Source organism: Neofelis nebulosa, chromosome 12 (genome assembly GCF_028018385.1).
Source record: "Neofelis nebulosa isolate mNeoNeb1 chromosome 12, mNeoNeb1.pri, whole genome shotgun sequence".
NCBI classification, from domain to species: Eukaryota; Metazoa; Chordata; class Mammalia; order Carnivora; family Felidae; genus Neofelis; species Neofelis nebulosa.
The window spans coordinates 53,126,161-53,153,603 of NC_080793.1; the positions used below are offsets into that span (position 1 = coordinate 53,126,161).

General features: G+C 38.8%; 1 protein-coding gene and 1 long non-coding RNA gene across 12 annotated transcripts in view; one reads left to right on the top strand and one right to left on the bottom strand.

The window, feature by feature from the left end:
* The window catches only part of BNC2 (basonuclin zinc finger protein 2), a 441,927-nt gene that overhangs the window by 72,840 nt on the left and 341,644 nt on the right, over positions 1–27,443 (top strand). For 8 of the 11 annotated variants that reach the window (XM_058695265.1, XM_058695283.1, XM_058695282.1 and 5 more), the window contains exon 2: positions 3,573–3,662. The exons of the other annotated variants lie outside the window; for them this stretch is intronic. In XM_058695265.1, coding sequence (XP_058551248.1) covers positions 3,573–3,662 — 90 coding nt within the window. The remainder of the gene's footprint in view (positions 1–3,572; positions 3,663–27,443) is intronic. 11 annotated transcript variants of the gene reach the window in all.
* Positions 26,860–27,443, bottom strand: part of LOC131491864 (uncharacterized) — a 43,036-nt gene continuing 42,452 nt past the window's right edge. The window contains exon 5 of the long non-coding RNA XR_009251691.1: positions 26,860–27,049. This is a non-coding gene — a long non-coding RNA (uncharacterized LOC131491864). The remainder of the gene's footprint in view (positions 27,050–27,443) is intronic.

Here is a 27,443-nt window from a genome sequence, read left to right on the forward strand (position 1 = left end):
ATTTCTTTGTCAAGTATGGTCAGTTTTGCTTATCACCATGTTTACTTTTTAAAAGTCACTTAAAATATCCTGGGTTAGTATTTAAAGTTTGATGAATGAGCTTGAATTCTTTTGAGATTCTCCAATAAGCTTTGTTTGAATTTAAAGCTAATGAGTATCTTGATTATCAGTAATGTGATCATTGTTTTTGCTAAAATCTTTGGAGGATTTGAAGCTCATAAAAAGCCTTACACGGGAAGGTAAAGGAGGAAGAAAAGAGTAGCAGAGAGAAATCCAGAGAATTGTGTTAGGGGATATGCCTTGAATTCTGCAATTGTTTTTGCAAGTGTATGTGTTTGTGGGGAGATGATTACAATCTTTTTCGGGTTTTCTTTTATCCATTCAGGTCTCAGACCTCTATTATATTGCATATAATCTTTTCTTCTGGGGGAAGATGAGAAAACATTAGCAACAACTGGATTTTTTGGCAGTTATTTTTCCCTTCTGCTTAAAAACATAATGCAGCTGCCTGATGGAATAGTTTCTTTTTTTGTGTATCAGAAAGAGGAGAAAAAGAACTACCTTAGAAACATGTTTAAAGCACATGATGAAAATGAAAGTTTTTTTTTTAAAAACCTCTTAGAATCTATTTTCCTTGTGCCAGGTACCAGATGTTGATGTTGGCAATGCTTAAGAGGGTCACAGGGCATTTAAAATCACTAGGCTGTGGGGAATAAAATTCCAGGTCTGTTGCACTGAAGATTATTTAAAACTTGTGTTTACCTAGCAGTAACTAGTACAAAAGTACTTGTTCTATATGAGCCCTTCTTAAATAGGTGCCTTAGAAATACATAATCAATGAAAATACTACTATATTTTATATATATATATATATATATATATATATATATATATATATATATATATATATTCATTCCAATGACTATTCTTAGCCTTATCAAGGTCACTGGTTCCATTTGAATCTCTGTTTTTCCATGTGAAAAGTAGATTTCTTTCAATTTTGTTAGGTACAGATGGCCTTCCTTTTGAGCTGTTAGTTTCATATTAGAAGATACAGTTGTATACATATTACATATGGTTATATAAATATGCAGAAAAGGCTTTTATATACCATACTTATTTTTTTTAATGTTTGTTTATTTTTGAGAGAGAGAGAAAGAAAGAGAGAGTATGAGTGGGGTAGGGGCAGAGAGAGAGGGAGATACAAAATTTGAGCCAGGCTCCTGGCTCTGAGCTGTCAGCACTGAGCCCGATGCCGGGCTGGAACTCACGAATCATGAGATCATGACGTGGGCTGAAGTCATGAAGGGCTTAACCAACTGAGCCACCCAACTGCCTCTTATATACCATACTTAAATGACATTTCCTTTGTATCTAGAAGTGGAATTTTGAGAAGACAGCAGGACCATATGTTCCTTTCTACGTAGTTTCTTCTTGGGGTGAGCTGAAGTTCCTTTTCTCACTGATAAGATTATACAGGAGGAATAAGTTTTCCTGGACCTCCTTAAGGTCCTTGACTGGGTCTGAAAATTAAAGTGACAAAGACCGCTTAAGAGGAGAAAAGTGTATTAATTTATTTAATGTAAGTTTTATGTGACTTACAAAAAGTTTATGGAAACCTTTGTAAGAAATAAACACCCAAAGATACAGACCTGATTATTTTATGCTAGATTTGATGAAGAGTGCATGGTTGTGGAGGAAGATGATATAGGGTAAGAGTGTGAGGTAATTGTAGTAAACCAAGAGAAACTTAGCAAGGCCTGTTTGTTAGAATTCTTTTCTGCATCCCTTTGTCTTCAGAGATAAGGATGCACTTTTCCTCTGAGTGTAGGGAGGGCACCTTGTATATGAAGGTTTTATGGCCTGTTTCAGGCAGGAAGGGCCAGGGGAAGGTAGAGAGACCTTCCTGCTTCTACCATTTTCTCAAACTCCTTCAGTTTAAGATACTCAGTATGCCAGCCTACTTTATTTTGGGGTAGTGAATCCTGAACCCAGTCAGGATAATAGGGTTAGTAATTTCAATGAAAAAAAGGATTTTAGACAATAAGATTTGGAAAAATAAAACACGCTTTTCACAAGAGTACCTATTTATGCTCGTTATAGATTATTATTTCTTCTGGTTTTGTGGGTGTAGAACTGGGAGGTATTAGATGGTGGCCTCACTGAGCTTTTCCAAAGGATTTTAAGTTATTTTTTGCTGTAGTTATATCATTAAAATTTTATTCAAGAAATTTGAATTTATTTATAAATATAATGGAATTAAAATTTTCTAAGCTGTATTTTCCTTGTCTTCCCTGAAGAAACTAGTTTCTTTTTCTGTAAAAAAGGAAATATTTTAAATAGTCTTGATGTCAGAGAAAAAAATGGAAGGAAATAGACCAGTATGTCATCAGTTGTTGTCTCTGGGTGCTGGGATTATGACTAATTTCAGTTTCTTTACACTTTTCTACACTTTCAAGATTTTCTGCAGCTAGAGTATATTGCTCATAGAATCAAAAACGAGGAAAATATATATGTATATTTTAGCAGACTTTCATATGCCTAAGGAGTCAAACATTGCCTGTTCTAATTGCAGAGCCTGGAACCATGGTTCTGGGCAATAACAAACAGCCCTGTCGATGTTTATATAGCTTTTAGAGCTACCTGCTTTGGATTGGTAGTACATGGAGTCACAGACTGCCTTCTCATGGCGTTTGCTGGTGACCAAAGGAAGCAGTTGTGTTGATAACTTAAATGGCAGAAAGGGCTCACCATTGTCATTACTGCCACGTGGTTCTTTACCTTCTGTCTCCCACGTATATATGTATTCTGTGGCATAGGTTTATTATATTTATGATGTCCATTCAGTGCATATGTGCAGTGGAAATGGATTTACAAGGTGGTGGGAGGAATTGTGAGATAATTTCACAATTTCCTCTGTCATATTTATATAGTTTAGTGGACAGTGCAAAATGAATACCTGCCTGCTGGGTGGATATGCTTAAGATTTCATTATGATTCATAAAGTCCTTAGCTTAGTTTTGAGTGTTACTTCTAGTTGGAGGAATTTCTTTAAACATAACATGCTACAGTTGTTTGGAAAAAATGCATAGAAGATAGGTGTTTGAACCCAGAAGATTGCTTTCCTACTTTTTAAGTGTGATCTTGGGGCTAGTACTTTGAACTTTGAACTTTGTTGTCCTCATCTGTAAAATGGGGATAGTAATAATGCCTTCCATTAGGATCTCTCAGGGAACATACGAAAGTCTTTTGTAAATCCATATATGTTTCATTTATTGACTAAGCTACTCTTGGCAAGCTACCTAAATTTGAATGGAGGTGATTTGGATCACATCCCCAAGTTCACAGCCTAGAGGCAAATTGCATTTGTCCATTCTGCTTAGATGAGGGGAGGTCAAAGATGTATGATTTTAATCTTATTTTTGTGAGAGGCTGTGCCTGTTTTAACACCCCCATAGCTTACATTAAAATACTCAAAAATAATGCTTCATTTTCTTTTCCTAATTACTTGGCAGAAATTTAGAATTGAAAGAGAGAAACTAGTAACAACCAACCTTTCCTTCATATTCCAGATCAACGAAAGGGATTCTTGGGTCCTGGAGACCAAAGAAAGAATCGGCAGGAATGCTCAGGGTAAATTGATGGATTGCAGAGCCAGGCTGGTAATTATTTTCATTGAGCTCTAAACCATTAACTTAATACATGGGAGCTGGGCTACATGAAAATCAAGATATGGACCTCTTCCCCTAGGCCCCGATGGATATATCCCACACTTTACTTCTAGAGGCAGCCTTCTCTTTGGTGGGATAGTTTCCTTTCTTTACTGGGACTGACTTGGATTTTTGTGCCCCACCGTGGCAGACCTTTGTTTTTTGGTTGTCCTGGGCAAATGTTGGTAAGGATATATTTTTGTTTAGGTCATCCAGCTTTCAGGGTGGCAGGAAAACACAGTTTCTCAAGAGTTTTCAGCTGGATACTAGATAATTGACACACTGCACTCATCTTGGGTTCAAATTTCTAGAATTAGCAAGCTTTAGCTTTTGGACTTTTGTGACACTCTTACCAAGTGCACACCTTAGGTGGCCAAGGAGGTTTCTTTTTTTTTTTTTTTTTTTAATGTTTATTTATGTATTTTGAGAGAGACAGAGCCTGTGCGTGAGAGCTGGAGAGGGGCACAGAGAAAGGGAGAGAAAGAATCCCAAGCAGGCTCCACACTTGGGGTTTGAACTCACAAACCGTGAGATCATGACCTGAGTGAACCAAAATCAAGAGTCGGACGCTTAACCAGCTGAGCCACCCAGGTGCCCCAAGGAGGTTTCATTTTTAAAGCTAACCATGGGTTGATTGTTCATAACTTCCTAGTGTGCTATGCTGTGAAAGATTGTGAGCCCATAATGAGATTTAGTGACATGATTATTTAGTGATGTGTGTTTGCTGTGGGTTAAGAGAGGCTTATATATATTTTCAAGTGATTGTCAAATCCACAGTACATGAGAGCTCATTTAATCTACACTGCTGTCAGCCCCAACCCTTCCATTATACAGTGATTATATTAGATACCTAGAGAGAAGAAACTATGTGCAGATCATCAGAGCCACGAATGGACTTGATCTCAAGTTTTCTGGGTTCAAGTTGCTTGTTACTTTATGGGGATAAGATACCTCATGGGATTTAGAAAGGATTAAGTCTAAAAAATCTATATTAAGAGTTAAGAACAGTGACTGACACAGAGTAAGACTTAAAGAATGAAAGCTACCATCACTGTCCTCTTCCTTTTTACTTCTTAGTATTGCTATCTATTACCACTATCATGTTTTATAAGGTAGTTGAACAGTTCTTTGCTGTGTGACATGTTGTAGAAGCCCAGTTTATCATGACTGTATTTAAAGGTGATTCCATGGGGCACCTAGGTGGTTTAGTCAGTTGAGTGTCCAACTCTTGATTTCAGCTCAGGTCATGATCCCAGGGTTGTGGGATTGAGCCCCGCGTTGGGCTCCATGGTGAGTGTGCAGCCTGCTTGAGATTCTTTCTCTCTTTCCCTCTGCTCCTTTCCCCGACTCACTCATGGTCGCTCGCTCTCTCTCTAAAAAAAAAACAAAAACAAAAAAACCAAAAAAAACAAAAGAAAAAGACTGCACAATGTTTGGCACTTTTGACTTCTATACTGACCCACAAAAGGCATTGGTAGAAGATAATTGATAGTTTACAATCGTAATTTTTAATTTAGTACATTGTGTAAAATGGGTTGGTAATATTTCTAACTTTGTATTTTGTCAAATGTGATTCTACTGAAGTGCATCCTTTTAACAGCAGGGATTCTGTGGAATCATGATTCATGGCTCAGCAGTCTCCTATACTTCCTTATTTCCTTAGACATCTACATGGAATATGTAATATTTCAAGTATTTAAGTTTCCTAATCCTGTCGGCACAGAGCTTTCAGTTGGAAGACTTTAGTTATAAAATATATTCTGATGTAATTATTGAAAAAATCAGACTTTTGAGGAATTTCTAATGACATGGGAATATACTCACAATACATTAATTGAAAAGAAGTGGACACAAAACTATAAATAGTATGCCAACTTTGTGGCACATAAAAAGATATATATAAAGAAGAAATTCTGGAAGGAAATGTACCAAATGACTAAAAATAGCATTATCTGTTCTCTGGGTAGATTAATAACAATTTCTAGAAATTTTTACAAATAGGGACGTCTTGGTGGCTCAGTTGGTTAAGTATCTGACTTCAACTCAGGTCATAATCACACAGTTCCTGAGTTTTATGCTCTCTGCTGTCAGCCCAGAGACTACTTGGGATCTTCTGTCTCCTTTTTTCTGCTCCCCCCTCACTAGTGTGTGTGCTTGTTCTCCCTTAAACATAATGTAAAAATTTTTCTTACAAAGTTTTTAAACTTTCTATGAATTACCTGCAACTCACTTTTTATACTTTATATGAATTATGTAAGAAGAAAGAAATTAAGTCATTTGTGCCTTGATAAGGTAGTGTTGGTGAATGCCTCTTTGGCTTATACTAGATCTAACTCTGATGTATTTGCAGTCAGTCTCCAGCAGTGTAGTTTAGTAGAAAGAGTGTGGGCTTTGGAGTCAGGTAGGCTTGGGTTTCCAGCCAACTGCCTTCATTTAAGAGCTTGGGACTGGGCACATTGCCTCTCTGAGCTTTAGTTGTCATTGAACTGGGATGCCATCTCTTTCACAAGGTTTCTTAATTCTGAAAGCAGCTTGCTCTGAGAGGTGCTCAGTAAATATTTGCTTCTTTGTGCCTCCCAACCACTACTCTTATCTCCCAGTCCCCTACCCTGAATTCCGCAAGGATCAATTCAATGAATAAAAGGAACTTGGAAAAAAGTTTTATTAATTAATAATGTCATATTAATTTTTTCAGTGGTTTGCCTTTTCAGTTATCTTTTTACTAAAAGTCTTATAGTCCTTGGGAACCAAACTCATGATAATTAGGAAGTGTCTTCACTAATGAGTAAACTGAGCAAACCAAAATCATCATGTGCTCTCTCAAGCGGTGTGTGTGAGCATGCCTCTCCTCTGGGATTGGCCTGGGAATGTTGAGTAGAAGCATCACCATCTACCATTCCCTGGCAGTGATGTGGAGGGTGTGGGGAGGACTCCGGGGCTGAGGTAGGATTTATAATTACAGGGCCGTCTGGCCTTCCCTGAGCATTCTTTTCCCTTCCAAGATTCCTGTAATTGTCATCAGATGGCTCAGTCTCCCAAATGTTTCTGGCATCGCAGTGACTTTTGGAGTGTGTGTGTGTGAGTGTGTGTGTTTAAAACCAGAATTAGTTTGTGTCTTTTCTGTGGTGTGTAGATGCATGCAGATCAGGTGTCTCGGGGAATGTAAAGAAACCAGTCAGATGTGGATGCCTCCTTACCATCTTCTCTTGAGCCTTCCTAGTTTCTTTACTGAGTATTTTCCATCTGCACTGTTTTAAAGGGGGGAAAAAAATAATAAGTGAGGGAACATGCAAGCAGTGGTCCTGTTCTTTTTTTGTTAAGTTTATTTATTTATTTTTGAGAGAGCAAGCAGGTGAGGGGCAAAGAGGGAGAAAAAATGCCAAGCAGGCTTTGCGCTGATAGCATGGAGACTGAGGCGGGGCTTGAACCCGTGAATGTTGGATCATGACCTGAGCTGAAATCAAGAGTCAGATGCTTAACCAACTGAGCCACCCCGGCACCCCAGTGGTCCTATTTTAAACTATAGTCAGCTGACCTTTTGGTCTCATTACTTTTGGGGACTTTAATAGAACATTGGTTGCATCTTTTCTTGGGTCTGCTAAAGGCCTCAGGGAGTTTGAGAGTTGGATAGTGAGCAAACCCTGTGAAGAATGATTCAAAATCTTGAACTCTCCCTGGGCATGGAAGAAAAGGGGCATGTGAGATAGACCCTGAATTTCCTCTGATAAAATTTGAATGACAGAAATTAGAGCATTAATTGGCAAGCAAGTATTAAGGTAGAAAGAACAACCCAAAAGCATTGAGGAAAAGATGAGATGTGTTCAAGAAGGAGGATGTGATGCAGTTTAGTTTAAAAATGAGAAAAGTGGGGCATCTGGGTGGCTCAGTGGGTTGTGTCTGACTTTGGCTTAGGTCATGATCTTATGGTTCATGAGTTCAAATACCGCATGGGGCTCTCTGCTGTCAGCAGAGAACCTGCTTTGGATCCTCTGTCCCCCACCCCCCCCAACTCCCCCTCCCCCACTGTTGCTCTGTCTCAATAAAATAAACATTAAAAAAAATAAATAAAAATGAGAAAAGTCCTGGAGTGCCTGGTTGGCTCAGTCAGTAGAATATGTGACTGTTGATCTCAGGATTGTGAGTTCAAGCTCCATGTTGAGTGTGGAGCCTACTTTATTAAAAATGGGGGTGCCTGGCTGGCTCAGAAGGTGGAACATGCAACTCTTAATCTATGGGTCCTGAGTTTGAGCCCTGAGTTGGGTAGAGAGATTACTTAAAAAATAAAATCTTTTTTAAAAATGAGAAAAGTTTCTTAAGTTTGTATTCCTACTTTGAGTGTCAGCCTAATGATTCCAATTTAAATTTTTTTAATGTTTATTTTTGAGAGAGAGTCAGAGCATGAGTGGGGGAGGGTCAGAGAGAGAGAGAGGGAGATACAGAATCTGAAACAGGCTCCAGGCTCTGAGCTGTCAGCACAGAGCCCAGCGCAGGGCTTGAACTCGGGAACGGTGAGATCATGATCTAGGCTGAAGTCGGATGCTTATCTGACTGAGCCACCCAGGCACCCCCTAATGATTCCAATTTTAGGATGAATGCTGTTTGTAGAGTTAAGATACAGAAGGAATGGTCTTGCCCTCGAAGACCATTGCATTCTGAGCTTTTCAAGGTATTTGAAGTTTCCTTCATCATAAGTCTATAACCAAAAATTTAAATACAGGAAGATGTCTTGCATGGGGGATATATATATATATATATATATATATATATATATATAATCAAGTAAGCTCCTATAATTAGACCTTCACTGCTTTTCTAGGAAGGGAAAAATTACTTAAAAGACAGCTAGTTAAAAAAAAATGGAGTGATTGATGCATCTAGACCTGTATGTTTTCCCAGACCCTGATTCCCTAAATAGAGACTGAGTAGAGAGGTGAGGTTGGACAGGATAGCTGAACTAGAGCTTATTGAGAAATGTAAAATTGAAAAGAACTGCCATAGTTTCTTCTGATTGATGTTGGCTGAGAAATTGTGCTTTTTAAAAGCTACTTTGCTTTACTGACTCTTACTCATCTAACTAGTAAGATGAGTAAAAGACTAGTAAAATAGTTCATTACATTCTGATGCTCCTATTGTCTAGTGGAGGAGTGTTCTGTAAACTCACAGGGACCTACATAGTGATGTTAACTGTTGACTTCTTTCCATAAAACTGCCCTTTTACAGTTGTTCTATGAATCTTTACGAACTATTGAGTTCAATACTGATGGCTACCCTAAGAACCATCTCACCTCTCTCTTCTGAAGTGTCTGGGAGTGGGGAATGGGAGCAGGAAAGCTGTGGCAATAATGGAAGATAACTGATGACTAATAGAAAAGTCAAGTCGTGATGATTTTGTTTCCCTTGGCAGTGATTGGTCTAAGGATGGGCATGTGACTAAGTTCTGGCCAGTAGTTTGTAAGAGAAGGTCTGCTGGGAGAGGGTAGTGAAAGTCTCCAATATGGAATGAAAAAACAAATTATGGCTTGGAGCTTGGCTGTAATGCTTACCGAGCCGGTGAGCAAGCACAAAGATGGACACTGTGATAGGAAAGGCAGAGCTGGTGTCATTGACACCCTATTTACTGATTCCACAAGAGAACTAATAATTTAAGCTCTTACGAACGATTTTTTCTTACCTGGACTCAACCTAATTTCTATCCAGTAAAATGCTTCTATGCTTTAAAAAAAACTTTTTTAACGTTTATTTATATTTGACAGAAAGAGAGAGACAGAACACGAATGGGGGAGGGGCAGAGAGAGAGGGAGACACAGAATCTGAGGTAGGCTCCAGGCTCTGGGCTGTCAGCACAGAGCCTGACATGGGGCTTGAACTCATGAACCGTGAGATCATGGCCTGATCCAAGTCGGACGCTTAACCGACTGAGCCACCCAGGTACTCCATTTCTTCTAATGCTTTAATCATGCCCTTTTATTATCTTCCCTTCACATCTGTGAAGTAGTTCTTAAAATCTGTAAGTCACATAATCCACTATATATCAGTTAAAGTATTTTCTGTTTCAGACAAATATTCCTTTTTGGTGGGATTCAAAACATTTTCAACTGCCCCTTCCCAAAGCAGATGCACTTCTGCCAGTGAATATTCTTGTTAACCATCTCGTTTTCACCACTGATGGAACCTTGATGAAGGTGTGTGTGATTGAACAAACATGTTTGCTTTTGGTTTGTATTACTTTATTTTGTTTATGTTCTTTATAATTGGGTACTCTTTCCTTAGGACCTTTTTTTTTTCTGCTTTGGATTGTTAGGATTGATAATAAGAGAAAAAAGAGGTGTCGGGTAATTTTCTAAAAATACATTCTATTTTTTGAGTGGTTATTCGGGTTTTAGTTGGTATTCCTTTGGGCTGTAAGGTTTATTTGGTGTCTCACTTTGTCAACAGTCCTGTTATTACATTTAAGCTGCTTCTTAGAGTATACTTTCCTGTTTAGTAAAGAAAACTCACTTTATTTCCTAAGATGAATTATAATTAGGACTGCTTGGTGCTGAGACTCTTTCTCACTTAATACCCCTAATGAGATACAAATGTTCTAAATGTGTCCTTCTGAATGGATTAGATTTTGAGAGGAATCTACTTATTTTAGTTAACTAATCCCTTTGCTTTTGTATCATACATCCTTATTAGGCTCTCATGTTTCTTTTCCATATGGAATTCCTTGTGAAATCAGACCTTAGCAAACAGTGTTATTAACTTTCAGGGTCAGTGGTACTGAAAATGTCAATGAAGTTTGTTGATTCTACATATGTTGTTTTTATGGCACTCTTGCTTTTTTATATACTCATGATAAATATAATTCCTTCACTATTCTTGCAAAATGAATTTTGTTTCTCAGTACTTTTCTGGTATTTATGCTTCCACCCAATAGCATAAAATAATTGAATATATTTGAACTCCCCATCTACTTTTGTGTCTCCTTTTATAGTTCTGCTTAGCTTCTTGGGTTTCTGGACATGGCGTGTCTTTGTCCTTTTGCCAGAAACCTGAAAATGTCCTAATACAAGGTTCCTGTGTTGAGTCATAGTAAATTCGGTTTGTCCAACTTCTAGGACTCAGTGTGTTACACTTGTCAGTGACCATGTCCTTCTATGTTCTGAGAAAGCAGACAAGTTAGTGAATCGTTTTGAAGAACTTGAGCAATGGGCTTCTACTTCCTGAGTTCAAATACAGTCTTCTCTGCTTACTATTTGCATGCCCTTGGAAAAGTTATTTGACTTCCCTGTGCTTCAGTCTCTGTAAAATGGAGACTATAATGCTACTTACCTTATAGATAGTTACAAGAATTGTGTGAGAAAATTCATGAAAAGCTCTTACAATACTGCTTGTTATGTACTCAGTGTACTCTTGATGTAATGGTATCTAATTGAATTTTTCAAAGTACATTTTAAAGTCTGTTTCTTCCTTAGTCTTCACAACTACCCTGTGCAGAAGGAAGTGCTATTTAACTGTGTTTTATAGGGGAAGTCACAGAGGCACAGTGTTAGTACCTAACTTTGTTACTAGTAACAGAGTTTGGATTATAATCTGACTCTTTCCTCTAATTTGTTATACTTGACTATAAATTGAATTGTTAGGAAGTTGGCTTGATTTTGTGATGTTATAAGCTAGAAAGTGTAGATGGGAAGGGCAAAAATCCCTATTCCTTTTTTAAAAAAAATTTTATTTATTTACTTAGAGCTGGGGAGGAGCAGGGAGAGGGAGAGCGAGAGAATACCAAGCAGGCTCCACAAACCCAGCCTGGAGCCCTTTGTGGGGCTTGAACTCACAAACTGTGAGATCATGACCTGAGTTGAAATCTAAGGTCAGATGCTTAACTGTTTGAGCTACCCAGGTGCCCCCCATTCCTTTTTCTTTTTTTAAATGTCTACCTGCGAAGACAGAGCCATAATGTGGGGTTCAAACCCAGGAAATGTGAGATCATGACCTGAGCTGAAGTTAAGAATCAGATGCTTAACCAACTGAGCCACCTATGCGCCCCTAAATTCCTACTCCTTAAATTTCACCCAGTGGTGAGCCAGTTCATTACTACTAAAATTATTTACTTACTTATTAAATATAAATAATTCTTAGTTTTTACAGCCCCCACATGCACAGTTTTCAGTTATTACGTTAATTAAATAACACCAGTTTCCCAAAAAGTTCAAATTTCATTTATTGTGTTAACCGTGAATAATTGTAAAAAGTCCAACTAGCACACCCTGTTATATGGCCCTGAAAAGACAGCAAAGCGTGTAGGTGTGTTGCTTTCTTGTCTCTGGGAGAAAAACCCGTATAACATCTAAAATTGGATAATGCAAAGAGGGAATTGTCCGACAAAGACCAAAGTTGCAGCAAAGAAATGAAAACTGATAACACTGGAAATGAAATTGAGCCAATTGTAAAGAGAGTTCTGGAAAACTAGCTGACCACAGGAATATCAACTCTGCCACTGTTGTAGATACTCTGTATATGCAGCCAGAGGAGCTTAGTGAAAGGTAACTTATCACAAATTAAGAAGGTGTTATAGCTAAAAGGATGAAGACCTAACAGAGGAAAGGATGCTGGCAAAAAAACTCATGTTAAAAGGAACTCCTCAGAGGGGTACTGCCAGAGAGAGGAAGCACAAAGGATAAAATGTTGGGAGCTAACCCAAACTTAGGAGGATACCAATTCACCGAGGTATGCAAAAGATGCTCATTTGGTGTTTTAAATTATACAGTGAGAAGAAGACAGTACAAACAACTCTTGATTTTTTTTTATAAAGGAAGAAAATACTTGAATTCTCAAAGTTTTGATTATTTTAAATTACAATACACTAAATATTTTCTCATTTTCTTGTGTGTGTGTCTGTGTATGTGTGTGTGTCTGTATAATTGATAGTTTTTAATGTTTTGACCCCCTAAAAATGTTAGAGGTCCTAGAAAAATCATATTTTTCCTGTTGATTATTAAGATTGCTTTGTGTGGTTTCAGCTTGCATGGTTATTTCTATGGTTGTGCAGCAAAAGCTGCCTATATTTATTGAACCAAGGGGCACCCTTATAAGTGGTGGGGATACAGTGATGCCTTATGAAACAAGTATTCCAATACAGATTTGGAGTGTCTCCCATGTGCCAGGCTGCATATACACATGTAAATAAAAAGTAGTCCTATTTTCCAAAGAATTCACATTTCAGTTGATTGATGAAAGACAAGATTATTACATCACAACATATACCTATAATATATATAGTACATTTCTTTGAATGCAGTAATAGGGAAATATCAGGCATTATGAGAGCCTAGAGGAAGGGCATCCAACTTATTAGTTTGGGAATTTGATGGGTGGTAGAGGCAAAGAGACAGCCTGGAGGGCTTAGGAGTTAATTTGGAAAAGCTGTTTTGAAGAGTAAGACAGTGATGAGAAGCTTGTGTATGGAAAGTGCAGGACATTTTAAAAAGTTGATTTTTGCTGGAATGTGGAGGGCAAGATGAGACAGATCAACAGTGCCATGGAACTTGTAGGCAGTGGGAACTTGTAGGCAGTGGGAGAGTCCACGGGGTTTTCCCCAATTTCTTTTATATTAAGGTATAATTTATACAGAGTAAAATGGACCATTTTAGTATGTAGTTTGGTCTGTTTGCTATAAGTCCTGTAACCACCACCAGAGTCAAGATGAAGAACATTGGTATCACCTCCTAAAATCCTCATTGCTCTTGAGTGACTAACCCCTCGTCTCACCCCCAGCCCTGGCAACCACTGATCTGCGTTCTGCCCCTATGGAGTTATACTTTTTCCAGAATGTCATATCAATGGAATTATATAGTATATAAACTTTTAGGTCTGGCTTCTTTCTTTTAGTGTAATGCTGTTGAGATTCACTCATGTTGTTGCATGTAAAAACCTTTGGGTTATAAGCAGGAAAATTATCTGAGATTTGATTGGAGGGTGAATTTGAGAGGACCAAGAGTAGAGGCTGTTACTCTAATTTAGTCAGGTGCTAATGGAGGAGACTTGCAAAGGTAGGGCTTGGTTTGACAAGTATGTGGGAGGTGGAGTTGGTCTCAACTGAGGTAGGGAGTATAAGAGTGAAAACAGGTGGGGAAGAGAAGACCCTGTATGTTGGATGTGTTGAGTGTGGGATTACCTTGAGGTGAAGCCTATCAGGAGGTGGGCATTGAAGGAGTTGATTTCTTTAAATTCTTATCCTTATGTCTTGCCAGAATCTAATTTGCTAAGCATTGACCTTGCTTGATATGTAGGGCTTCCTTTTCTCTTCATCCCATCACATCATCATCAAGAATTTACTCCCAAGGCCTTGTTTTGGCTTATTGCACTATCGGTGAATAAACTTGTCATGTTTTAGAAGAATGCCTTCACCATATAGTATCAGATAACTGCATTCATCTCACTTACCCATTGTTTTCCATAGATAGCAGTTTAAATGTTTCTGCAGAAGCTGTGGTCCCTGAAGCTGTAAATCATTGTTCTGTAGTCTTGAACCAGCTATAGGTATGGGGATTGTCTTGTTCCCTTTTCCACCAAAAGGGGTTCTCTTGAACTGTTTTTGGAGGGTAGTACATTTGAACCAGTTTGAACAGTATGGGATGGAAGTATAGTGATAAAGGAACACAATATTATCTATATTTAAGATGTGGCTGTGACTGACTCATTTTCTGTGCACTCTCTAATTCAGTGAAGGTCCTCAGGCTGCATCCAGGCTAATGGGAGAATTCTCTGCTTGATTAATGTCTATCTCTGGTCTAGGAAGAAAAGCACCCCGGGAAGCGGTGGACAGTGTATTTGCTCCTCTGATGAATAAGGAAAGGTGATTTACCATACAAAGGCCTATACCCAAAAGGTATTGGATAGAAAATTGGCTCACAGCCATAATTGCAACTAACACAGCATTTCATAGTCAGGACAGCTCCAAGAGGTAGAGAGTATTTAGATTTTCATCTCTTACAAATGGGAAACTGAAGTCCAGAGAGGTAAGGTAACTTTCCCAGAGTCAGACAGCTAGTTTGGGTAGAGTTGGAATGCAGATCCAGGCAGTGTGGCTCAAGAGTGCACACTCTTTTTTTTTTTTTTTTCAACGTTTTTTTTTTTTTTTTTTTTTTTTAATTTATTTTTGGGACAGAGAGAGACAGAGCATGAACACGGGAGGGGCAGAGAGAGAGGGAGACACAGAATCGGAAACAGGCTCCAGGCTCCGAGCCATCAGCCCGGAGCCTGACGCGGGGCTCGAACTCACGGACCGCGAGATCATGACCTGGCTGAAGTCGGACGCTTAACCGACTGCGCCACCCAGGCGCCCCAAGTGCACACTCTTCTGTGTACACCATGCTGTCCTTAGAATTCTAGAATGCTATCATGGGAGGGAGTCACATGATTATTTTATTGTTTTTAATGTTTATTTTTGAGAGACAGAGTGAGAGCAGGGGAAGAGCAGAGAGAGAGAGACACACACACACACACAGAATCTGAAGCAGGCTCCAGGCACTGAGCTGTATGCATAGAGCCTGATGCAGGGCTCGAACCCACGCACCAGGAGATCATGATCTGAGCCAATGTCGGATGTTTAACTGACTGAGCCACCCAGGCACCCCATTACACGATTATTTTTTTTTCCTCACTCTTAAATTTACAGTTAAGAGCAAGGAAGTCTAGAGAGGCTCTGATGACTCACTCAGGATCATAGAGCAATGGTGGAGGCAGAGCTAGTTACAGGGTTCTTGCCACTCTTGTAAATTTTATACCTTTGCCTTGGTTGCTTGTCAGTCTCATATCTGTGAAGAATAACATCCAAGTGGGCAGACTGGCAAAATTGGTGTTTAATTCCATCCTTTTCCTTGGCCTCCACTCTCTCTTGCCTGGAAATGTACTAATTGGCTGTCTTACCATCCCCACTGTTACTTTATTATTCCCAAGGGAGCCTGGAATCACCATTACTGTTCTCTAGCCTGTCCTATTTGATCCTTGTCCGATCTTTGCTCTTTATAGTCTCTTTCCAGTAGCAGTGGCAGAGGGAGAAGCTGTCCAGCCAGCTGGATGAGAGTTGAGTTTGGGATGGGGAGGACATGGGGACTCTGTGGGATTGGGATTATTACACTACAGATCAAAGACCTTCCCTTAGGGGTGCTGACCATTGTGATTTTGCTCTTCCTGCTCCACCTATGCCTACCAGAGTTTACCCCGCCACATCTGGTGTAGGGCATCTCTCCCTTTGCAGTTGGAACTCAGAGCTGGAGAGACAGTACCATTGAATTTGCTTGCCCCAAGCACTTAACTCACATAGAACAGGGCATCTGGGACAGAGAAAGGAGCTTTTGCCTTAACAGTTTACATTTCATATTTGTTTTAATTTTGAGGAGCCACATTTGGGGGAAGAAATTAATTTTCTTTAACATTTATTAATCTTCTTTTACAAAAAGTCCCTCATGTAAGCTTATTCAAATAGAGACTGTGTTTTTCTTCTGTTTCCCCCTTTTTCCCTCCTTTCCTCCCTCCCTCCCTTGTATAGTGGTCTTTGTATGTAAAAATTTAACTCCTGATCTAGTCTTTTCCACCTAATGCAATATTAATGCATTATGGTCACTATTCTCCAGTGAGTTACTCTTTCTCCACATTCTCTATAATTAAAAATGTCCTTCTCAGTTTCAACTCAAAATACCTGAAAAGACTCCTTGTTTACTTAAGAGAAGGCAAATTTCCCCAGGTAAGTTCCCATATGTTTTCTGTAAAAACTGGCACACACTTTCTTTGTATTTTACCCCTGTCAAATGAGACCTTTGTAGGGATAATCAGCCAGTCTAAGCCACTCATCTCTTTTTGCTTACATTTTCTTGGGCAATTTTAACTCTTTTGGTGCTATCCAGGAAAGTCTGCTTCTTCCTATCACAACAGAAGTTGCCCACCTTCTTTTGAGATTGTCCACCTTCTTTTCAGTTTCCTCAGATGGCCATTGAGCTCCAGGACTGTTCTTCTGAATAAAGGCATGTGCACAGAGGCGAGTTGCCCTTCAAGACCCTGGGAAGGGCCCCAGCGCATGTGTTCACATGGTCATTTCTTTTTGTGAAGTTTGCATATATTTTTGCATGCTTTTTCTTTAAGAGCATATAAGCTTTAGGTCTTACTTAACCTGCATCTGCTCTTGAGTAGTTCCCTTCAAGAAATATAGAGTAAGAGCTTCTATCACTTTAATTAGTCACCTGATCCAATTACTTTCTGTGTGGCCTTCCAGTTCTTTTTTTAATTTTTCTAATTTCTGATCTCTGAAGACAGGGAACAATTATTCATCCACAGTGTCAATCAGGAGGTAAAGACCCCAACAGAAACTTTGCCAGAGGGATACTTTAAGGCTTAGACAGTCTAGTCTTATGTTGCAGTGGGCTCACATTTACTTAGTGGAGAGTTGTGTTTGGTAAAGGCGAATTTAAGGTTCTAGTTCTTTCTCTAATACACAAGCGCATTCCCGTTTCAAGAAAATAAATTGGAAGCTGTCTCTGAAATGCACTGTTATGTCAGCATGTACACAGGAACCTTAACCAACCTCTACAAGTGACCATCTTTCTCCTGGTCTCTCAGGAGACCAGGCCCAAATACCTGAGAGATCATTTTCTTCCTGTTTGTTCACCCACTCCATTTGCCGCCAAATCCTGAAGGCAATTGTTTTAGGTTGCTTTGTCTCTTAGAACTGTCCCTTCGTTAAAAAACAATAAAAGTCTTGTTATGATTACTGGGGAGTTGAATGGGGTTGGTGGTTTATAAAGTGAATTCGTATCACTCCTTTACTCCTTTTCAGTCATACTCCCCTAGTATAAGCTGGCTATGTAATTTGGCCAGTTTACCCTCAAGCTCCCTCCAGGGCAGTGTATTCATTGGCACTGGAGACTTTTAAAACCATGACTTTATCACTGCTCAGCTCTCAAACTTCATCCATTACAGACTCTCTCTGGTCAGAATAAGCCCTTCCTTCTGTGTTCAGGGATCTCCTTAAGAATAGGCAAGTTTAGGGGTGCCTGAGTGGCATCAGTCGGTTAAGCATCTGACTTGGGCTCAGGTCATGATCTCATTGTTCGTGAGCTCGAGCCCTGCGTTGGGCTCTGTGATGATAGCTCAGAGCCTGGAGCCTCCTTCATGTTCTGTGTCTCCTTTCTCTGACCCTCCCCTGCTTGCACTCTGTCTCTCTCTTTCAAAAATGAATAAACATTTTAAAAAATTTAAAAAGAATAGGCGAGCTTATCTTCACCTCCATCTCTCGCTGATGGTCTTTTTTATATTGTGTTCTAGCCATATTGTTTCCCAGGTATGCCTCCTGTTTTGCCATCTTTTCCTTAAGGTACCTACTGCTTTATACCTATGGGACACTTATTTGTATATTTTTGTAATGCTCCAGACTAGATTTAAAAAAAATTCTTATAAGTGCTTTGTTTAACTTATTTTCAAGGGTGGTAGGTGTCCCATGTACTCCGTGAAAAAGTAGCACCAGATTACCACAAAGACCTTTGAGAACAACTCACTGAACACACTGAACCTTATTATCCATCTCTCCCACCACAATGTGAGCAACTCTAGAACTGGGGCTGTGTTCTCAGTGTCTCCAGTGTTGGAACAGTACAGCATCAGAGTCTCTCGGACTAGAAACATAGCCACATTTATTTCTTCTTCCTGTAGTGCTTTCCTCCATTCTTTGAATACGATTTTTTTTTTCTTGTAGGAGTACTTGGGTGGCTCAGTCAGTTGAGCTCCTGACTTTTGATTTCTGCTCAGGTCATGATCCCAGCCAGGGTCGTGGGATCAAGCTCTGTGCTGGCTGTGGAGCCTGCTTAAGATTCTCTGTCTCAGGGCACCTGGGTGGCTCAGTTAGTTAAGCGTCCGACTTCAGCTCAGGTCATGATCTTGCGGTTCATGAGTTCGAGCCCCGCATCAGGCTCTGTGCTGACAGCTCAGAGCCTGGAGCCTGTTTCAGATTCTGTGTCTGTCTGTCTGTCTGTCTCTCTCTCTCTCTCTCTCTCTGCCCCTCTCCTACTCATACTCTGTCTTTCTCAAAAATAAACAAACATTTAAAAAAGTTAAAAAAAAAAAAAAAAGGATTCTCTCTGTCTCTCTCTCTCTGTCCCCTCTACCTCTCTCCCCCATTGATACATAGTCTCTCTCTCTAAAATTTAAAAAAAAAAAAAAAGGATTTTTTTGTTTCAACCGAAAATTTTGAATTTGTGTCCGACTTATTGGAAAAAAAAATTGGATGCCATTCTGCTAGTTCAGTTGTCACTTATCACTTTGTGTTTGAAATTTTAAATTGAAAAATCTTAGTGTTTTTTGTGTATCCAAAAAATTTAAAAGATTTTGATGAATATTAAAAATTTATTTGGAAAATTATCAGTGTAAATTGGCTAATTGGGCTGTTGCATAGCTAAGGTTAGTAATGATCTAGTTTTAACATGGCTTTGATATTTTATTTGATCTACTTTAACATTTCTAGACATCATCGAAGGAAGATTGAATATAGTAGTGGTATAAATAAAGTAGAGATCTAATTTGTGAATTCTTAATTCAGGTTTGTTGTATAGCTGTTAGGATCACATGCCAAAGTAAATAATACAAAGTAGTGCATATTGTTTGAAGCTTTTATTGGCTATTCCCAAATAGATCTTAAACCTAAATCAATATTATACATGTCCTGGGGGCACCTGGCTGGCTCACTCAGTAGAGCATACAACTCTTGATTTCAAGGTCGTGAGTTCAAGCCCCATGTTTGGCATAGAGCTTACTTAAAAAAGTGTCCTAAATAGTATAATTGTTTCATAGGCAACCTCAGCTTTAGGTAAATTTATAGACTGTTGAACCTTATGATACACACAAGAGTAAACTTAAATGTAACATAAGTGTAAGTCGCTGTGATTTGCATAACATATCTCTTCAGCGTAAATATTGTACTCATATAGAAAAATTGTTGTCCTAGAAGTTAGATTTTGATTATTTGTAGGACTGAATATTTGTAGGACTAGAGGAGGATTTAAGGTTATGTTTATGTTTAGATTTAATTTGAATGGTAAGATTTATAGTGAACAATGTGCAGAATGTTTTATTTACTTTTTCAAAGGTTTTGAATAAAAGCAACATCTGAATCTGATCTTTGGGAACCAAGTTCAAGAAATATGGTATAATTCTATTTTAATTGTTTCCCCTAATTGCACCTTATTTCTGTTTATTTGCAATGGTGTATTTAAGACATTAACATACTTAATAGCCTGTGATTGGATATATTTAACTTTCTACTAGGTTTTTCACATTTACAGACTCTGTGAACAGGAGCACCTAAGACCTGTCTTTTGCTTATATTACTGAACGATTATACTCTGATGTTCTCATTACACGAAACACACACCCCTGTTTTACTTAGAGTAAATCCTTCTAAGAATTAGGGATGCTCAGTGTCTCTGACAGAATATTTGCTTCTTAATTGATCCATCAATACATAAGTTCTTTTTTTTTCAAAATTATTTATCGAATTCATACTGTATGCTACAAAGTATAGTTGATGTAGTGGTGAACAAAACAGAGACACTTCTTCCTTGCCCTCAGAGTATCTTAAAGTGGGTAGGACCTTGTGATAAATGCTGTGGAACCCTAAGCCCAGCGGTCCATCAGCACATGTAGTACCAGAGACTTACTAGAGTGACACCTCTGCTTCCTTTTTTTTAGAGTTAGCCTGGTGAAGTGAAAGGGTCTAGGAAATGGGGCTAAAAATCCTCCTGGCACAAGGAACGACATTGGTAAAAGCCCAGAGTAAAGAGAAAACTCGGCACATTGGAAGACTAATATATTAAAACTTGGGGCAAGTAAAACTCAGATAATCACAACCCTCATTTTTGGACCAGAACATTTTTCTTCCTTACTGGGGCACCTGGAGACTCAGTTAAGAATCAGACTCTTGATTTTGGCTCAGGTCATGATCTCACAGTTTGTGAGTTTGAGCCCTGCATGGGGCTCTGTCCTGGAAGCTCAGAGCCTGCTTGAGATTCTCTCTCTCTCCCTCTCTCTCTGCCATCCCCCTCTTACATGTACGCTCTCTCTCTCTCAAAAATAATTAAAAAACCAAAAAAACAAAAAACCCCCACATTTTTCTTCTTCAGTTTACTTTGATGAGAAGATGAGAAGTAACTACAAATTTATTGTTTGATTCCTGCCCCTCCATAACAGAAATACTAATTTATTTTAAAAAAATTGACTTGTATGTAACTAACAAAAATTTAAAACCACTCATAATTATAGCACCTAGAGATAACCTTACTTGTGATTTTGTAACCTTCCTGATTTTTTTCAATGCATCTTTAATTTTATAAAATTGAGATGATATTCAGTATACTAGTTTGTAACTGACATTTTGAACTTAATATAAAAGTCATTAATTGCTTTCATAACCTTGGGGGGTAGTTGTTAAATATGAATTCTGATGGCCATATAGCATTCTGTCATGAGCCATTATTTATTTATAGAGCCCCCATATTTGAAAGATAGGTTGTTTCCAGCTTTTTGTTATTTTAAATATTGCTGCAATTAATGTATTTGTATTTAAATTTTTAAACTTTTCTTTAGGGCAATAAAAAGGTATGTCCAGGTGCCTGAGTGGCTCAGTCGGTTAAGAATCCTACTCTTGATCTTGGCTTAGGTCATGATCTCCCAGTTCATGAGATTGAGCCCTGAGTCCAGCTCTGTGCTGACATTGCGTGGATCCTGCTTGGGATTCTCCCCGCCCCCCGCCCCTTCCCTGCATGCACGCACACACACAATCTCTCAAAATAAATAAATAAACTTTAAAAAAAGGTATGTCCCCTCTACTGTGCCCCTGTTGTATATTTTGTCGATATAAGCTGCTTGTTTATTACCACCACCCCTGAAAATCAGTCCAGCCCTGATGACATGAGGTCTGGAATCTAGATCTTCAGATCTTTGGCATTTAGACCCATTCCAAGATACCTGCTTGAAGAACAAACCTGAAAATGAACCCCATTAAATCCAAATAAATAAAAGCATACGTTGAACTAGATGTTATATGCCTAGACATGAATGTAAGGCTAGTGTTGTTCAATTTTTTTTTTTACAGTGCCCATATGTCTCTAGAAATGTTTTATCCAGGGAGTTTTTTTAAACAGCAGAATTAAATCTTTCATAGGGAATGTTCTTTAACTGTATGATTAAATAACCTTTCTGTCAGTGACTTGGAATATTATCTTAGTGTATAAATACCTCTGTGGAGTTAAAAATCAAAAGAAAAATGTATGTGTTTCTTGGGTAAGCACTTTTTGTTAAAGATGCTGAGAAGATTGTTTTGCACAGAACCGTGTGGAAGATCCTACGGATAGGAACCAGTTGGCTTACAGTGGTTTTATTTTTTGTAGATTGCATGCTGTTTCAGGACTGATATCCTGTTGTTTTTATCTGCTCATCCTGTGCCCATCTTACTGCTGAGCACATCATACTCAATAAATATTGCCCCAAAATACTTAGAAAAATATCAGCTTTATTTAGATATAAGTCACATACCATTACTTTGCCTACTTATGGAGTGGTTTCATTGGTTTTTAGTGCATTCAGAATTGTGTAACCATTACCACAGTCAATTTTAGAATATTTTTATCACCTCAAAAAGAAACTCCTACTCTTTAGCTGTCATCCCCAATGCTGCTATCCCCCTCCAGCTGTAGGCAGCCATTGGTCTACTTTGTCTTTGGATTTGCCTATTCTGGATATTTCATACAAATGGAATCATACTGTATATGACTATGTTCTTTAAGTTATATAATATATTCAAGATTTACCACGTTGTCTCATGTATCAGTACTTCATTTTTTTTTGCCAAATAATACTCTATTGTGTTTCACTAGTTGATGGAACAAACCATTTTTAATATTTAAATGCATGTAGATAGGTTTGTACTACAAAGGCAAAAAGTAAGAAAGAAGTGAAATTGCAAGACCCCAAATTGGAGATGCCTTCAAAGATTGTTAGTGGTGAAGTTATATATAAGTAAGTTTAGAGTTAAGTTCATATGGTTGTTGGGTCAAAAAGAAGAATTATCATCACATCAATCAGGATATCTTGTCAGTTCTATCTCTTGAATACTTCTTAAATTTGCTCTCTTCTCCATCTCTCTGGTAACTTATGTAAGCTACAGCTTTTGTTTGGTCATTGCCTTACCACTGTCATGCCCTACAGGAAGCGAAAGAAGGATTTCTTTCTTTGTTTTTTTTTTTTAATGTTTATTTATTTATTCTGAAAGAGAGATAGTGCATGCTCACAGGGGAGGAGCAGGGAGAGAGAGAATCCCAAGTAGGCTTTGCACCACCAGTGCAGAGCCTGATGTGGGGCTCAACACAGGGCTCGAACTCACAACTCTGAGACCATGAGCTGAGCTGAAACCAAGAGTCAGACGCTTAACCGACTGAGCCACCCAGGTGTCCCAAAAGGAGCATTTCTAAAATCAGCTTCCCTTAGGAGTCACAAGTCCTTAACACAGCCTACAAAGCTTGCCTCACATCAGTCCTTGCTGCCTTTCCCCCTCTTCCCTTTCTATTCTATATTTATTTTGTACTTAAGAGGGATAATGGAGTCCTTTCTGAAGTTGTTTGAACATCTTAGATTTCAGCTTGTACCACTTCAAGAACTATGTGTTAAGAACTCCTTTTGGAGCCTAGTGTAGTGGGAAAAGCTCATGAACTCTGGAGACCACTGAGCATTGGAAACATACTTGTTTCCTTTAATTAAGCCTCTTACCTGCAAAATAGAGGGAATACCTTGCAAGTTGTTAGGAAGATTAAGGGAGATATTATGTGAAAGTATCTGGCACATAGAATGTGCTTAATAAACTATGTCCTTTCCACTTTTCACTTAGATTATCATTAGAATGTAGTGAGTGGCTTTGATCTGCCCCCCCTCCTTTTTTGCTGAATATAGAGACTGATACATTATGATGGTTGCCTGTAGTTTAGAGTTTTTTTCCTTCCAAAGTTTGTATCTTTGTCTCGACCTTCTGTTTTTGTGAAGTCTCTAGCATTTTATTACTGGTCTAATACCTCTGCTAGAAGCAGTACCCCCAACCCATCACTGCATATAAAAAGGCAATCACTTATTCTCTTTCTTTTTCGTAAAACTTTGTGCCTGTATTTTTATATTTTTTCATTATGAAAGTAATCATTGTTCATTTAAAAAACAAGAAAAATGATGGGGCGCTTGAGTGGCTCAGTCGGTTAAGCGGCTGACTTCGGCTCAGGTCATGATCTCGTGGTCCGTGAGTTCCAGCCCCGCATCAGGCTCTGTGCTGACAGCTCAGAGCCTGGAGCCTGCTTTGGATTCTGTGTCTCCCTCTCTCTCTGTCCCTCCCCTGCTCATGCATGCTTTCTCTCTCTCAAAAATAAATAAACATTAAAAAAAAAAAACAAGAAAAATGAGAAAATAAAGAAGAGATAAAACTTAGTTGCAAACCAATCACCTGCTCTAGTGTCCATTGTGTCTTATTACTTTCCAGACTGTTCTATGCACATATACATACACATGCCCATATTTTTTGAACCAGGAGTTGTATGATTATATTTTAATTGCTTTTTCTACTTGCCCATGTATTTTTCAATGTTAGAGTCATGGAGGCATATAATTTTTTTATGGCCTCCTGGAATTACAATGTCTGGGAGTACTGTGATTACAGTCGCTAATCTTTAAAAGAGTATTTAGTTTGTATCTAACTTTTGGCTTTTAGAAACAGTAGAGGCTTTGATTTTGAAGTCATGAGTGATTCTGATCCACTTTTTACCTTCTGAGTTAACACTACTCATGAAATAATTTCCCTGAGATTTAATGCCGGATCCAGTTCAAACTTGCTTCTTCTACTTCGCACAGTTCTATTGTGATGTTATCACTAAAGTAACAGTACTTTCTCTCCCGTCACTTACTTATTTTGTTCTTTATCTGGTGCTAGTTTCATAATATCTTTATACCCACACCTTCATTTTCTCTTTGTCCTATACTGGTGCCTTATCTGATCTTTAATTTTCTATTTAAAATTTTTTTTAATGTTTATTTATTTTTGAGAGAGAGAGAGAGAGAGAGAGAGAGAGAGAGAGAGAGAGAGAGAGAGAAACATACAGAGAGACAGAGGAGGGGCAGAGAGAGAGAGGGAGACACAGAATCCGAAGCAGGCTCCAGGCTCTGATGCAGGACTTGAACTCACAAACCATGAGATTATGACCTGAACCGAAGTTGGATGATGAACTGACTGAGCCACCCAAGTTCCCCTCTTTTTATTTATTTATTTATTTTGAGAGAGAGAGAGCGCGAGCGAGTGCACACACAAGCAGGGGAGGGGCAGAGGGAGAATCCCAAGCAGATTCTGCATAGTGTGGAGCCTGATGTAGGGCTCTAGCTCACCATCCAGGAAACTATAACTTGAGCTGAAACCCAAGCATTGGATGCTGAGTGGACCACCAGGTGCCCCTCTAATCTTTAATTTTCAAATAATCATACCTTCATATTGTTTAACATGTCTTTGCATTTCACCATTGATTCTTATTAAATTCATTAATTTCCATTTTATTTTCCATTTATTTTATTTTAATATTCCATTTATTTCCATTTCCACCTCACCCTAAATTTGTGATTATTTAAATATTTAATTTATTAATTATTCTAAAAGAGAGTGCTTGCCTGTCTCTAAATAAAAGAATCAGGGGGATGCCTGGGTGGCTCAGTCAGTTAAGTGTTTGATTCTTGATTTCAGCTCAGGTCATTATCTCAGGGTTTATGAGATTGAGCCCCACATGGGGCTCTGTGCTAACAGCGTGAGCCTGTGTAGGATTTTCTCTCTCCTTCTTTGTCTCTGCCCCTACCCTACTTGTGTATTTTCTTCCTCCCTCCCTCCCTCCCTCCCTCTCTCTCTCTCTCTCTCTCTCTCTCAAAATAAATAAACATTAAAAAAAATAGATCTATTTGTGGGTCTGTTTTTGGCTCCTAGCCAGTTGATTATATCCTTAAGGAGCATTAGCCATTTTAAATATTTTTAATATGAAGCTCAGTAAATCATAGTGTATATTCTAAAGATAAGGCAATTAAATTTGAGCATGCATCTGAATCACTTAGAGGTCATGTTTAGTCACAAACTGCTGGGCCCTACGCCTAGATGTTTTGATTCTGCTGATTTTTTTAAAGAAATTTATTTTGAGAGAGAGAGAGCGTGTGTGTGTGCGTACAAACGAAGGAGGGGTAGAGAGCTGGGGCTGGGGGAGCGGAGGTGGGGAGACTGAGAATCCCGAGCAGGCTCCATGCTGTCAGCACAGAGCCCAACCCCATGAACTGTGAGATCATGACCTAAGCCAAAATCAAGAGTCAGATGCTTAACCTACTGAGCCACCCAGGCGCTCCTTGATTCTGCCAGTTTTGGGGAGGGCCTGAGTATTTGCATTTCTGACAAGTCCCCAGGTGATGTTGATGCTGCTGGTCCTGAGACCATACTTTGAGAATAACTGTTCTTAAGGAACATAGAAATTATTCTTCGATTGTTTGTACTCTCTGTACTTATTCACATTGTTTTTCTCTTTACACTAGTGGATATGACAGATATAAGTGAGCATATTTTAGTAGAGCTGTTGCTGTTTAAAAAACAAAACTTCTTATTAGTAAAAAAAGAAAGGTTCCTGCATATAGAGCTACAGCCTGGTTTGAGCTAGACCAGTAGACACAATGTTTGGAGTCCTAGTTTAGGGGCTTGGGTTGTTTGTTCCAAGACAGGTTTTCTTAAATCTCTTACAATCTTAGTTTCCTTGAAGAAAATGATTGCTACCAGGTCTCTCCTGTCTCTGCACTTCCTAAATCTGCAGGCAGCTCCTCAATGTGTTTAAACAGGCTCACAATGTCAAATACGTCAATTAGAAAATTCTTATGTATGTGGCTCAGTCGGTTAAGCATGCGAGTTCGGCTCAGGTCATGATCTTGCGGTCTGTGAGTTTGAGCCCCCTGTCGGGCTCTGTGCTGACTGCTCAGAGCCTGGAGCCTGCTTCAGATTCTCTGTCTCCTTCTCTCTCTGCCCCTCCCCCACTTGTGCTCTGTCTCTCTCTCTCTCTCTCAAAAATAAATTAATATTAAAAAAATTGTTTAAAGAATGCTTATGTGTTAACAATAAATGTTCAAAGTAGTTTCAATAGAGGCATTATTTTAAGGTTTTATCATGATGGGGATTTAGAACTTGGAATCATAGATATTCCAAATGGCTTTGGACATCAGAGCTACAGGACAGCTGATGGTTCATTTGTCAGGTCTGCTAGAATATCAGGTTGAGCCTGGAAGAAAGGAGGAGGTGAGAGAGAAATTTAAAAATAATGGGAATTGAAAGTGTCTTTAGATGCATTTGATTCATTGGCTCTAGGTTCATTTCAGTGTGCAATTCTCTGATTCCTTATCAGATAGATATAACTAGTAGTTGTTACATTTATTAGTGTACTGGCAGTTTGGACCTTTGGGTTTGAAGTTCTTTCTGCTTGACAGCTGAGATGGGGGAGATGTGTAAAACCTTTTGCAGGTGGCTGGCAGGCATATTATTTGTATTTCAATGGAAAGGATGCTCTATTGGAAAAAACACAGACGAAAGGGCTTTTGTAGAGAATCACTTAGCATGTAGGTGTGTGAAAGGTGAAGCTATAGCAAAGCCTGGCAGCTGATGAGAACACAGTAGAG